General features: G+C 34.1%; 1 protein-coding gene across 2 annotated transcripts in view; it reads right to left on the reverse strand.

Moving 5' to 3' along the window:
• Positions 1 to 1,052: 1,052 nt before the first annotated feature.
• Positions 1,053 to 15,049, reverse strand: part of LOC148822617 (CMP-N-acetylneuraminate-beta-galactosamide-alpha-2,3-sialyltransferase 1-like) — a 50,614-nt gene continuing 36,617 nt past the window's right edge. For both annotated transcript variants that reach the window (XM_088929086.1, XM_088929087.1), the window contains exons 4-7: positions 9,213 to 9,392; positions 7,253 to 7,298; positions 6,697 to 6,816; positions 1,053 to 6,193 (exon numbers count right to left, since the gene is read on the reverse strand). In XM_088929086.1, the coding sequence (XP_088785212.1) occupies positions 6,020 to 6,193; positions 6,697 to 6,816; positions 7,253 to 7,298; positions 9,213 to 9,392 (520 nt within the window). In that variant the 3' untranslated portion in view covers positions 1,053 to 6,019. The remainder of the gene's footprint in view (positions 6,194 to 6,696; positions 6,817 to 7,252; positions 7,299 to 9,212; positions 9,393 to 15,049) is intronic.

Here is a 15,049-nt window from a genome sequence, read left to right on the forward strand (position 1 = left end):
GTTGAGCACTGGAGGTTAAGGTGCTTAAAAAGGGATACTGTATTGTGAAGTTACAGTTCATGAAAGCATTGTCTAAATATATTTTCTTACAGGAAAACAAATCCTGTCTTTTATATTTCAATTACCTACCTGTGAACAAGAAAACATTAACTTTCACATTATAAAGTAAACAGAAAACTTTTTAATTCATAATGTGAATAGTTCAGACACACACTGCCACTTACAATTATAATCAACTGTTTGGAGGAATTCGTCCAATCCTCCATTTGAACAATTACTGCATTGATCTCTTCGCGGTTTTACTTTTAATTTATTAAATAAACGAGCAACAAGCAGCATGGTGGCAGAGTGTTTGACCCTTGACCCTTGACCCTTGACCCCGGACTCACGTGGGTTTCCTTCAGGTGCTCCGATTTCCTCCCACAGTCCAAAAACATACTGGCAGGTTAATCAGCCACTGGGAAAACTGGGTCAATGTGTAGAAGACTGCGTGTGAATGAATCCGTGACTTAACTGGAATGTGCAATAATTTCATTTGTTTTTTCATGATATTGCATATAAGAAGGCTACCAGGCCAGTATCTGATGGGTCAAGCTCTTCTAACTGAACTATTTAATTCCTGGAGGGCAGAATAGCCCTTATAGCAGAACAATTCAGAACAAGTTGCAGCTTCTTTGTTGGGCAAAAAGTCTTACCATGTACAATAAAACTTTAATCAACTTTTTACTTTTTAATTTTAAATACTAGCAGATAACCCTTCATTTAGAAATCTGTGCTCCCACCTTATTCTTACAATACTGAGAAAAATAACATTTTGAATTAGACCTAATACATTATCAATGATATTTTGTAGGTATTTCACCCCGGTATTTTCCTTATGTTCCTCACTAAAATTATTCAGGATTGGAAATAAAAACATAAACAGTGCAGAAGGACATGAATCTTTGATAATTAAGTTATTGTTATTTGTAAATTTGACCAGTGTTAAATAGTCAAATAAAATTGTGAAGAAAGTTAGTCAGTCAAATGTATGATTCACACAACAGTCTGTATATAAGTCAGGTGTTTTTATTGATTTGAGTGATGTATAGTATTCTACCAAAAAACAGATTTGGAGATGGACAAGGGGACAAGCCAAGAAATAATTATAGTGTTTTTAAAAATAATTTTGAAATATTATAAGAACAATGTACATATTGAAGCTATCAACATGTGGGGGACAGTCAATGATTGATATGAATGCTCATGTCACAGAAAGTACTCATAATAATGAAAAAAAGCCTTTTCCCACATAACCGATGATTCATTTTATAAAGCATAAAAACAGGAACCAGCAGCATTTTAAAAATACAAAGACATAAAATTAAACAAAGCGCCTCACACTTATTCCACATTAGTTTAAGTTGAAGGCACGGTGAGTAAAGGGAAATCACAAAACACATAACACTAAATTACTCATTGTTTACAATTATTGTCAGTTTTATGAGGTTTCATAGAAAACAGTCTTAAAAATTCAAACCCACGTCTCTCACAACCAATTTATGCTGGAAAAGGATTACAGCTGTACAACATTATTTTTATCAACTGAATGTTCACATTTTAAAAATGATTTTACTCAAGTGATATTATGTGCAAAATACCTCCTTTTCTACCTAATAAGAAAAATTTAAGGTGGTGGCTGAGAGAAGAAAAGCTATATAAATATTAAAGCAGAAAAATTTGACTAAAACTAATTAAGGTTATAAGAAACTTAGTTTTGTGTCATTAAAGAATCAAGAAATGCCACTTCAATATACTAGAACTTGATAATCAAGTCTTTCACTTGAAGTGATGTGATTAGTTAGGGAGATGTGAAGAATAATCTCCACATAAAGATTTTTTTTTTCTTGAAGATGACTCCATAATTGGTATCTTTTTATTTTTTCTTTTTACCCAGTTTTACCAGAGCATGAAAAAACAGAAAAGAGACCAGATCTATAGCTCATGTTCCAAATATCTTTTACCGATTGCTAACTATACACTTAAACTTGAGAACGACTAAATGAAATAATGGAAAAGGACACAGTGCTGGATGGATTTGCTTCTCCTTATGTAATAGTTATGATAATCCTGTTCTACTCACAGACATAGGCCTAGATCAAATCAAAAGCTGTGTAAATTAGATTTGCTTATATTTTTCTTTCTTTTAATGAGCTTAACTTGTTAATTAAACAACCAAGTTTAGCACAGCAAAACAAATATCTCTCAGATTCCCCCATCTTGTTGCAGTAAAGAGTGGGTGGTTTAAAAATGAATGCGTCTCCATGATAAATGTCAGTAAAACAAGTGGCAGAAACATTGTTTTAGTTTGTATTTAGTTTTATCATAAATATTGAAGAATTTTCCACCTCATATCGAAAGTAAGCACTATCTGCCAGTGCTTAGTCACTGGCCTAATCAAGGACGCACAGTATTTCTGTGAATAATGCTGCATGTCAAATGTGCTGTTGTCTGTGGAAAACAGGGTCTCATGGCACCACACTCAAAATAAATATATACTGCAGCTTTTAAACTGAGAATTACATTTCTTTATTTTCCTTACAAAAAAAAATTAGGCTCAGATTCATGCTAATTAAGAAGCGTATCCCTCACAGAAAAGGTAATGCATCCTTCCATCAAAAAGCCAAAAGAAAAAAGAGAAAATTGATTAAAATGAAAATCCTTTTGTCTTTTGATTTCACTGCAGTGAAAAGGCTTTCACCTACCCTGAAAATTCTTCTATGGAATGTTATAGTATGTTATGCTGAAAGTAGGAGATGAGAAATGGGGTTATCTGAAACATTTTTCAAGTGTCCTAAAATCAAGGGGATATTTTAGCCACTACTAATAAAAAGAAAAAAACACACATTTTCAACAGAGTAACACTATACCACTTACATGTTAATAACGAAAAACGGTATAAAGCATAAAAGTAATGAAAGATTAAGAAGGCACGATTCACTGCTATCTGTTTAAAATCATATTAGACATTATTAAGGCACTTTATAATAGTGGGCCAATGTGGCTCATGCAAGTTACATATTGCAGCATGGGCTCTTTCTTCAGATAGCACATCTGACAAACACTTCATACCTTACTTGGTTGTATCCTTCATAAAATTGAAATATCCACACATTTTACTCTAGAAATGTTTAAATTCCATAGAAGAGTCAAGATCCTTCCCTATTAAGCAGTTCTGTGTGCACAAGATGTAGGCTTGCTTACTTTCAACTTGCTTACTTTGAACTACCAATGATAAATTCTACAGATCACTGTCTTATGTTTTCACCTTTTTATTATTTTACACTCCTCTAACTATGTATTAGAGCTGGGAGCAGAAACAGTGGAAAAGGAGATGTGATACTGATAAACGAATGTATTGTAACTGGCAACTTAACTTGCCAGAAGAGCTCTGTAAAGAAATTAAGTCAATCGCTTGGATGATTCATACAGCCATCTGTGCATGGATCCATATAAAAGACTCCTAAAGGTACAGTATGTTTTATTGATGCGAGTTATCTGTAAAAAGACATGCAATCGAAAATTTATATTTTGAGATGAAACAAGGAAATGTAACAAGCAAATGTTTAAGTATAATTATAATTTTATAAAAGTAAATTCGTTAGAATACTGCAAGAATATGCCTAAAGCAACTATCATATGGTGAATTGTCAATGTGAATCGCAAGTGGCACAGAAAGTACTCCAAATAACACAAAAGGCCTTTTGCCACATAACTCAAATCATGAGATAAGTTAAAATGTTCAATTACTAAACCTATTTAATAAAACGGTTAATGAATATAATAAATATTCAATGTTGAAAGTAAGCAACCTTAAACATAATAGACAAACCTTTCACTTGCAATTCATTCCATTATTACAAGATGCAGAGAGTCTATCTGTGTGCTTTCCAAGCTCTCCTGGTGTGCCTGTGGTATTTGCAAAGTCCCTTCAATTTCCTTCCATGTCTCCAAATTTGTAAATAGTTGAAGTCTGCCCTTAGGCTGACTAGAAACAAAGACTATAAATAATGAAAGCAGATAATATTAACTTTTGGAGGGCAGCAAATTGGGACATTCATAAAAAAAGTCTAAATCCACAGTTCGAGAACCTCTTTACAGATTTGTTATGTGAAAATAATTTTCTACTAACGGTTCCCAACCAGTTAAGCTCAGCAAGGCCTTAAAATACTAATTTATAGACCTCCATAACAATTATTAATATCCCCTGAAAAGCCTCATTACCATGAACTTTGCAGTCTCTCCACAGTGCAATGGAATAATGAAAAAAAAAAACGAATTCAGGAAGCTGACATAATACAGGCTAAATGAACTGTCATCATGAGAACTAGAAAAAGTTCAATGAAAGATAAGGAATTACAAGATCATAAAACTAGAAATTTCACATACAATGTTCACTAAAGGGCAACACAGACTTTAGAACAACATTTTATACTTCACAATTAAAATTCAGCATGCAACCAGCCAGTCAAGAAATCAAAGTGCATACATTTTGATTAATTTGGCCCACTACCTATTCATATCTTTCAGTAAATGACTTCATTACCTAGGCATTTATACTGAATTCTGAACCAAAAGCAAGAGTCCTTAATGGTGAACAAGGTCAATGATTTAGGACAAAATGTCCCTTAATTACACTGTTGATACTGTTTCATATTTTCCAAAAATCCATTTTATAATTTAAAGTTTATAATTGAAACATTTCCTTTTCTTAAGGGTCCAATTACACTTACACCTGCTTTCAATTCAAACTATAATGCACTTCCTAATTACAAATGACTAATTCAGCTTTTAATTGTAGTGTCCATTGTACTGAAGCAATACACCTGTTCAACACAAGCTGTCGTCATCATAGATTTATTTTGAGTATTTGTCTGGTAGAATTTGGGTTTTTACTGTATAAACATTTCTCACTATAGTAATGCTTCATGCAGCAGGCCACACCACACATACCGTATAGATACTGAATTTCTCTAACAGATATCAGGCCATGTATTGATAGTACAGTAATGATTAGTTTGAAACCAAATTACAATCTTAAAATAATTTGCTTTAAAGATTTGACAAATTTCAGATTTTCCAAGTCTGCAATATTGATGGGAAACAGCTTAAAAAATCAATATATCTAAATGTAAACAGTGTTAAAAGCCTCAGTGTAATGTGACTTATTACAAATAAAAGTAAATCTTTTTTAAGGTAGGTGTTTAATCACAATTCTGCAGGTTATGTTAAACAGCTGCTCAGTTTGGCTTATCAGTCCACTTTAGCAGTCCACTCCAAAACTCTTGCTTTTGGTAATACATACAACCCACTAAAATTCGTTGACAAACAAAACATCAATTTTAAAGCATTGATAGACCCTTTCCAACATTTAGCATGAACACAACTTTTCCATTGGTAAGGGTTTGTAAAGTATTTGGTAAAATAATAAATATTTTTCTTTAAAAAATGGTTTATAAAACCACTAAGCTTTGTTCAAATCTGATTAAAAACAATATAAAAAGTCAGGAAATGGCTAACATTAATGAGTATTGTTCATACTGCTGGCATACAAAGGCCTGTCTGAAAATGTCCATCTTATGTTGTCTATAGGGCCTAAGATGCCCATGTTGCCCATGACAATTATTGTCAAGTAACCAACAGTCTTCCACACAGAAACAGTGGCAGTCTGCATGTATTTAAAATCTCCCAACCATCTATAACAGCAATATACATAACTTTGTGTGTGATTAGCAAATATCACTTCCATCAGAATATGCAGGACAAGCATCCCAGAGACTCCACGTTTGTTAAACAGTGCTGATGTTAATTCTTCAGAGTAGTTCTGCTGCACTCTTCAGAGTTAACAAGAGCCCCCTTCTTTTGTAAACAGCTATGAAGAGATTCCCATTCCACTTTCACTCTCCATGTATAAATTATATTAAGGCTGCTCAATTATACCTGTTTGCATTCATGTAAAGTCATCCTGGTTGTCCAGGCATCATCTGCCTTTGAAAATATTAATTTTGCCAGTCTCGGAGAGCAACATGGTGATGTTGTATTCAAAATCTCCATCATGGACTCCTGATTGTCTGAAGGCTCCAGCTAAAGGGTTGTTTTCCCAGTAGTGGTGCCAGTTTCCTTTCTCATCTGCACCAAATCCAAAAACGTTCACCTAGTCAAAGAAACTTGTGATTAAATTTCTACAATGGTTTTTAAAAACAGGTCCATATCTGATAGATACAGATTGTATTCATATGACTGAATATATCATATGAATACAGTCTGTGAATACACTACATCAAACAATTGTAGAGCACAGCACCACCACTAGATGTCAGTAGGATGACATTTTAAGAGGTTCATGGAAGCTTTTTACTGCTAAGAGCAAAAGGTAATAAAATGCAAAACACATTCTGAATTTTCTCAGATGTCAGCAGGACAGAATAGATAAACTTCCTACATAGACCACGCAAAAGAAGAACTATGCTATATACATAACAGAGCTGAAGAGCAATGAACCACTGGAATCTTTCCATGGGTTAATACAATACCCACTGCTATCATCATAATGAGATAAATTGAAAAGAAGATATGTTAGCGTGAATGTTTAGACCGATATTCTTCCTAGATTTCAAACGTAACTGTAACAACAAAAAAACAAAGGTAGCAGTTTACCTCATCACAGAGATGAACAGCAAACATTATTGAAAGGAAACCCGTGGAAGGATATCTGCCATGATTTTCCAGCCAGTTCTCAAAAACATACTTGAAGAATGTAGGGCTGTAGATCAGGACCTGCATCCAAAGCATAGTTTTAAAATTAGTACAATGCTTCTGATAACTCATTATATATCTTATGGCATAAAAAGTTTAGATTTCTGGAATGTCATCAAGAGTCTACAGTCAGAGGCATGAAACATTGTTAGCTATCACTGTGGTTTTTAGACTAAGTAAGATCACTGTCATTTGCTCAATGAAAGTTCAGGGTCCATCTCCTTTCTGTGATTAAGGAATAAACTAATACTGTTCCTACAGAACCATGATTAGTGTTTTAGTGATTTAAGTTTGACTTTAATTGTGAATCTTTTAGGAAGGTAAACAATATCACATTTAGCTACCTTCAAAATAAATCAAATCAAAGTTTATTTATCAAATGCACAACAATACAGCGTGCAGCAGTAGTTGCTGGCAATGAAATGTCTTAAACACTTAAACAGAAATAAACACTGACCTTGTCATTTTTGACATTTATCCTGGATAACACTGGCATGTACGTGCTGTTGAGTAAAAAGATAAAGACATACTGATTCCCAACATACTGTAGAAGTTATTCATGAACTCTGTGAACTAAAAAGTTGATCTAGCAACAAAAATGTAAACATTGTTACAGGCTGATGGATAACAATGGAGGTGTCTCTAAGAATTTAGACAACGCAGTGAAGATTGTGTCAATATTTCCACTTCCTAAAGCTTCAAACTAAGGGAAGCTTACTTTGTTGTTCTGGGTATGAGACACAGTGATCTAAAGAATCTTCTGGTTTACCTTAGTTGATAAAGTTCTGGGTAAATGATTAAGAATGTCAGAAGTGTAGGATAAATGATCTAGACAGAACAGGGAAAAAGGAGAGACCACAAGAGAGAGAGGAGACAGGAGCAAACGGAGAACTTGAAGTGTATGCCAGGAGGGAGGTCATCTGAAAAGACCCTATTGGAGCTAAGTATTTGAGCCTAGCTAAGAGAGTTTGCTATTCTACAGTTTTTAGGGAACTTGGAATTCTTCAGTTTAAAACAGCCTCACATGCTTAGTGGGTGCTTTTTAGAATAGGGAGATAGTAATAAATATAGTCTCCCATTTATTTTGAGGCTTTTGGGTTTGCAGAGACAGACATTTAATCATAGGTTGTATTATATTTAGTTAAGAAGGCAGCTTCTCTCTTCTTTTAGGCATTATTTACGAGTCAAATACTGAGTAGCAGTCTGGGGCTTTCTGGCTGGTCTAGACATAGGTGTCTGAAATGCCTTGTCTGTAAACTTGTAATGTACATAGGGAAATGTATGTGTTGTATGTTTATGTTGTATGTAATGTAGTGTGAGCACAGAGGATTATTAATAAATATTTGTGTAACTGAGTGTTAGAATTTATGTGCCTCTTAATTATACCAACTGCTTCGGTATATTCTTGGCAAAATCTTTACAAATTGGGGGTTATGATTATTTTGTTTTAGTTAATGACGAAGCTGCTTGACCAATTCCCGTTACTCACAATTTTCATAAACCCCAAGTTTAATTATATACTGTATATTAATATTTTACAGCATTTAGGAATTAAAATTTAGTAAATGTATGAAACCCACTGCCTGTATCAATAGCACATTTACAAAAAATAATTACATGTATTTATACACAATGTTCACATTCATTCATACCCTACAAATTTGGTGAAATTGAATGATGTAAACTTAACACCACAATGGGAATCTACACCTGGATATTAGTGCTAACTAGACATTTAGTTACAGTTCATCAAAGGTATAAATACTGGTAGTAAGAATCAATACTACAATATTAAACTAAGGTGTGATATTTTCTTCAGTTAGATGCACAGCACAATGACAGAGAAAGTCACAAATAATATTTTCATTCAAGCTTTTCTTCATTAGGGTTACCAATTGATGACTCAAGCAGCATATGTTTTGCTCAAATAGAAGTACTAATCTCCTTTGTGCTAACAAATAAAAATAAAAATGATTTTATAGTTTTAAAAGGTTGAAATTTAATCAGTCATGACCCAAAACTGAAATCAAACATACTCTACATGGTTTTAGCTCTAGCTACACAAAGTAAGAGCTTTATGGTTTTGGTCTGGAAGACTCTCTGTCTTGAAACAGAGAGTCAAAACAGGGAATAGTCTGCTGTATTATCCCATTGCCTGGGAAAAGGAAACACACTACAGTGAACCATAATGAGTGGGTAGTCGTTAAGAAAATATCGACATCATTCAGTAGCTTCGCGACATCTGCTGAAGGCATAACTGGATACAAGTGTAACAGAAAAAGTTATTCACTTTTAACTTGTAATAGGGATTTGAAATTTGAACTACTCAAAGACAGCCATTAAAAACTAGAAAAAGTAGAAAAAGAATTCTAAATTTCAAAAATACTGTTTTAAATTCTCAGTCTCTCTTCACTTACTGTGTAATTGTTCCTGTGGTTAGTGCACTGATGATCCACTGTAGGTCAAGAGTTTTAAAGGGAATCAACACCAACATGGTTGAGTTTGGTAAGTTTTTGGCACTTTCTGGGTAAATGAGGTGATGAGTAGTTCTACTCCCAACGTCTTTTTCATATCCAAAGGTTGGAGCATGGTTCATTCTAGAAAGAAAAGGAAGTAACAGTTTTAAAGCTTCTAAAGTGCTATTTAGCTTGAAGCATTTTAACATTCCCCCCCCCCCAAGTACCAAACTTAAAAGTAGACATTAAATAGAAACTTTAGATTGTATCTTAAGCACAGTTTACATATTTCTCAATTTTAAAATGTTTTATATTCTTAAGGAAAATATACTGCATGAGACCTTTTAAATTGATTCTCATTGTTCAGCTTTATTTGGCAGTTTTCATTCACATCCAGAAAGCATGGAGTCAATTATGTGCAGTGGCAAAAAGCCTTTGCACAAAATTTAAAGAATCATTGTATTTTGCCAAAATACAATCCCTGGGGGGGGTTATAGTTTCATAAGGGAGCAAAATAGTTTTAAAAGAGGTTAAGCTTTGACAGCATAATAGAAACATGCAAAAACATCAACACTTCTGGAAGAGAATTATTTATGACAAAACTGTAAGGGAGTTATTGTCTTTCTTTTCACTTCAGATACACATAGACATTTCAATGACCAACACTAGCCACATGAATGATAAAAAAATATAAATTAGCAGAACACAGATAAAATATGTGAGATGCTCTGCCCCTCTTCCCATATAGCCACAGCCAGCTGGTGAAGGCTGGTTAGTTCTGGTTATTAAAAGCAAATTGAGTCCAACAGAACAAGTCAGGTGAAAAAGCTGCCCCCAGCAAGATCATTTTTTTGGCATTGTTAATCTGTGATCCTTGTACTGTGTACTTTTGCATTGCCCTGCCAAAAAAATCAAAATGTTTTAGATCAAGGAATATGTTAATACAGTGAATTAAATGTGCTCTTGTGTTAGAACAGATCTCTCCCCACACCTCACCATGACAGCAGTAAATGATCTGGCGCAAAACAGTATTAATTGGTAAAAAAAACACTCTCTTGGCTACCACCTCAGACATCCCCTGGTTCATGAAGTCTCAACTGTCAAAAAGCTATCACTGAATGACCTTTGAACATGTGAATCACTGTTGAAACAGAACATTTCTTTCTTTGGACAACCATAACAGGCAGAATTCCTTCAATCACACTGACAGCAACCAAGTGATCTTCATTATGCAAGCCTGGCAAGGTTGTATCTTTTGCTGTTCTTGTGTTAATTAATGTCTTTATGAATGAGTATTTTAATCAGATTATTAAACTACTCATTTTGGGAAGTTTTAGTTCAACTCAAATACCAAACACTAAGCACCTGGTGTTTTTATGAAACAGTTCAGTAGTTTGTTATTCCAAGGAATAGGATAATATGACTCAATCAACAAACCTATTGTTTCACTTTCTGAAAAGAATAACATTATGTGGCAAATGAGCTACTGATATAAACCATACACTGTTACACTTCCATTATGCATTATTATACTGTATCTACTGTATACGCCATATACAGTAGCTGTGTTTCTTAGCTGTACTAGAAGTACAGTAAGTAGTCAAGAAGAGATAACTAAGAGGTATTTGACAGCATGAACAATATGCTTAATGTTTTCATCCTCAATAGCTACCCTTAAAAATGGTAACGATCTTAGATGTATGTCTCCAAGAAGAAATGTGATACTTAAACCACAAGTGTAATGTAACACTTCCGTAAAATCAGACAGCCGAATTACTGAATAGCCAATCCAATCATGCCAAAGAGAGCTGTGCTTACAAATAAACAATTTACACAATGTTGCATTTGGTGAAAGACTGTTCAATAAATTAACCATACTTTCGGTTCTGCTTTTGTTGTGCTTTTAATACATAATGGATAGAGGCAGCACTGTGGCATTGTGGTTAGTAGTGCTACCTCATAGATCTGGGGCCCTGGGTTCAGTTCCATTTATCTGTGTGGAGTTTGTATGTTCTCCCCTTGTTCTCTGGGTTTCCTCCCACAAATCCAAAAACATACTGGTAGGTTAATTTTCTTCTGAGAAAACGAGAGTGAGTGTTTTTGTGTCTGTGTGTGCCCTGCAATGGGCTGCCAACACATCCAGTGTGTAAACTGCCTTGCTCCCATTGCTTCATGGGATAGACTCCCCTGTATTGAATAAAACGGTTAAAAAATGGATGAAAAGATATATTCTACACTTCTGTTTGTAGTGGCCATCAATAAGATGGGTTATTGTATTTTCAGCTACCAGCAAGAACTAGGGAAGTCTGCCATTGTCGAGATTAACAATGATACTCTGTAGACTGAAAATTCCAAGGAAAGAAATCTTCAGATGAAACATTAATCGTAGAAATGGGGGACTCATTAAAGTTTGACAAGAAAGACCATCACCAAAAACCTTCCATTAAAACAGGATAACAGATTATAGTCTTATATGATATTTTACCAGCTAACTGCTAACATCAACAATAACTGAAATATTGTGAGAGTAAACAAAGATAAGTGATATGTAAAGTGACGTTAGTTTATTTTTTCTTTAACAAACCTCGGTGAATTTGTCATTGGATGTTTGCTAATGTCCTTCTTAGAAAACACTGCAGACCTTTTTGTATGGTTTTCTAAGAGAATGTACAGACTTTTTTAGCACTCTTTTAATTTGGAATTACAACACAGTAATAGGAACATTCCCAGAAAGAGCAGAATTACTGCAGTGTTTATTGTTTTAGTGCCCAAGGTACTGTATAAATATCAGCCTACCACTCAGGGCTGAACTATGAAGTATGGGTGCATTTTTCTAGGCTTATGAATTTAATTCTAATGAGGAAGCCCTCTGCATTTACTGTAAAAATGTAAATGTAAAAATTACAGAAATATCTATGCTTTTTAAGACTTACAAAGATAATTACTAGAGCTATTGAAAATGTGTATCTATGTATGTTTCAATGAAAACATAAAAAATAAAGTAAACTGTACAGGAAAAAAAAACAACAACATAATGTTAAGGAAAATGTGCAAGATAATAAATGGTGCTTTAAGGTTTAGTTGACCTTATCGAAGCAAAACATATAATGAGAACTGTGTACCATGTAGAAATTCTTTGCAGATACTATACTAATGGGACCACAGGGAACACATTTCCATTAACAATGACAGTAGACACCCTGGGGCAAAAATGACTTCAGTGCCTATTGGAGAGTGTGCAGCACATCTAGGGTTAATTCACTAGTAAACATGTTGCAGTGTACTCTAGCATGTACGTTTATTGTCATTGCAATTTTGTCTACTTTGTCACATTTGTTTACCAAATTTCATTTCTCCATGATGCACAGTTTTACTCACATGGCTATTTCAATACACAAACTAATTTTAGAAACATCCTATTTACTTATGCTGCCTTAAAATAGTCAAAAGAACACATGGGTTTTTAAAGATAAACTGACTTCTCATTTGTTTAAGCCTGACAGAATGTAAAATATTCAAATATGGAAGAGAAGCACCCTGTGTACTGCTTCTATTCTGTTTGAATTACAAATTGCAAGAGCTAAGGAACTGGAATTCATGGAGTATAGGTGTGTATAATACAATTATACTGCAAGCGTATTACATACGCCATCAGAGTGCAGGGTTACTGTTTGTATTTAAGTGCACAAATTAATTACTTTTTTGTAAAACAGTGAATATTAATACTGCATTCTGAAAGTAAAGACTTATTGGTATACTTTTAGCTTCACTTCAGAATCCATGGGTAATTGGTTAGCATTTGTGCTCAGGATTATTATTAATGATCATTAATGATTATGAAACAGATATGGACATGCTGAGTTTAACTCATTAAAATCACAAGAATAGTGCCGACTATGCCACTATGTCACTCTGTATGTCAACACTCCAATGGTTCTGACCTTTAACTATCTCCCTGTTAAAAAAAGTATATTAGGGATTTTACAGTACATTTACAAATATTGCAATGTGTGCGTGTTCCTAAGTACAATTAAAATAAGTTTAAAAAAAACTCTAAAAGGACTGTAATGCAAAAAAGAAAAGAATGAGCTGTGTTAGGTATATATGAACCACTTTTCTCCCTAAATTGAACAACATAAATAGCAGTCAATTAAAGAAAAGAGATCCTGCTGATTGAAAACAATCTGTGCAGTGGATCTCAGAGTTAAGATTTCTCAGCTAAAAAACCCCCGACATAATAAGGCTCTGTAAGTTCTTGGTATGGGAGCTTAATATACATGATTACTGTCAATGTTATTTGAATCCATATTTCAACAAATTCAAGTAATTTTGTATTATTTATGCATGACAGGTGGAGTGTTAAAGATCTCAATTAACCTTTTTCAACTGCCTTGGGAAATTTACAGTGATGTTAATTTTAAGCTGCACTGGTTGTTTGAATATCCCAGTATATGCAAAAAGCCATAGCTGACTGAAGCTAATGTAAACACGTAAAATAAAGTTCACAAAGAACCTGATTGGAGTCTGACAGTTAATAATTGCTTAAAACTGCCTGATAAACTAAGCTATGATTTCAGCTGCAGTAGATAGGATTTGTTATTTAGTTTCAAGTGGAAGAAGACCGTGATTATTAGACCAAAGTATGCCTTCAGATATGTTTTCAAGGTAATCTTTAGGAATGCAGATTTGAATTTTATTTATTATGAAACTGGTGCTAGCTAGTTCCTCATTAAAAAACATCAATAGGAAATTCAAATAATAAGTTTGAACCTTGGATGTGATATATCTATATATGTATATTTAACATCATACTACTATTGGCAAAGAATTTTAATTAGTAAAGTACTTTATACATTTCACTTGTGGAATACATTTTTGGGAAAGAGACAATATATAAGACAATCAACCATTCAAACTGGAAGCTGGATAAAACAATACTTTCTCATTTGAATACACTAATGCATTCTCAAATTAAATTATAAACATTAAATTTGGAGCACTGCAAAATTGTAGCATTGCTGCCTTGCAGCGCTGGGGCCCTGGGTTCAATTCTGGACCTCGGTAGCTATCTGTGCGGAGTTTGTATATTCTTCCAATTTTCATGGGGGTTTCCTCCCAGTCTAAAGACTCTGGTAGGTTAATTGGTTTCTGGGAAAACTGGCCCTGGTGTGAGTTTGTGTGTCTGTGTCTGTGTGTGCCCTGTGATGGACTGGCATCCCATCCAGGGTGTACCCTGCCTTGGCCCATTGCTCTCCAGGAAAAGGTTCCGGCTCTCCCACAATCTTGAAGCAGTTAGAAAAATTGATGGATGGATAAAAAGATGAAACAGTAGCTTTACAGTGTAACATTTTCACTTGCTTAGCAAATGTCTATAGTATAGACAAAAACAAAGTACAATCTGATTCAGAAAAGAAACTCTACAGACTTAATTGTTTATTTATACAGTAAGTGCAGGGATGGCTGGTTGCTGCCAAAAATGTGTAATTCTTGGCAATTTAAACTTTTTACAATTACTGTAGTGAAAACCTTCAAATGCTGAGGGAAATGTCTTATCTAAATGAATGTTTCTCTGTAGTTATTGCTTATGCATTAATAAAAAGACACTGTGTAAATTACCTAAATTACCATGTGTAATGCTTAGCTTTTGGCCCACTTAGAATGCTTAGTCAAAACTAAAATAATGCTTTTGAGAGCACAATATTGCACATGGCCTTTAAAACAAACATATGGATGACAGAATGGTTACACAGTGTTTTCCATTAAAGAAAACGAGACATTTAAAATTCCATTTACATTTG

This window comes from Atractosteus spatula, chromosome 12 (assembly GCF_055471065.1).
Source record: "Atractosteus spatula isolate fAtrSpa1 chromosome 12, fAtrSpa1.hap1, whole genome shotgun sequence".
NCBI classification, from domain to species: Eukaryota; Metazoa; Chordata; class Actinopteri; order Semionotiformes; family Lepisosteidae; genus Atractosteus; species Atractosteus spatula.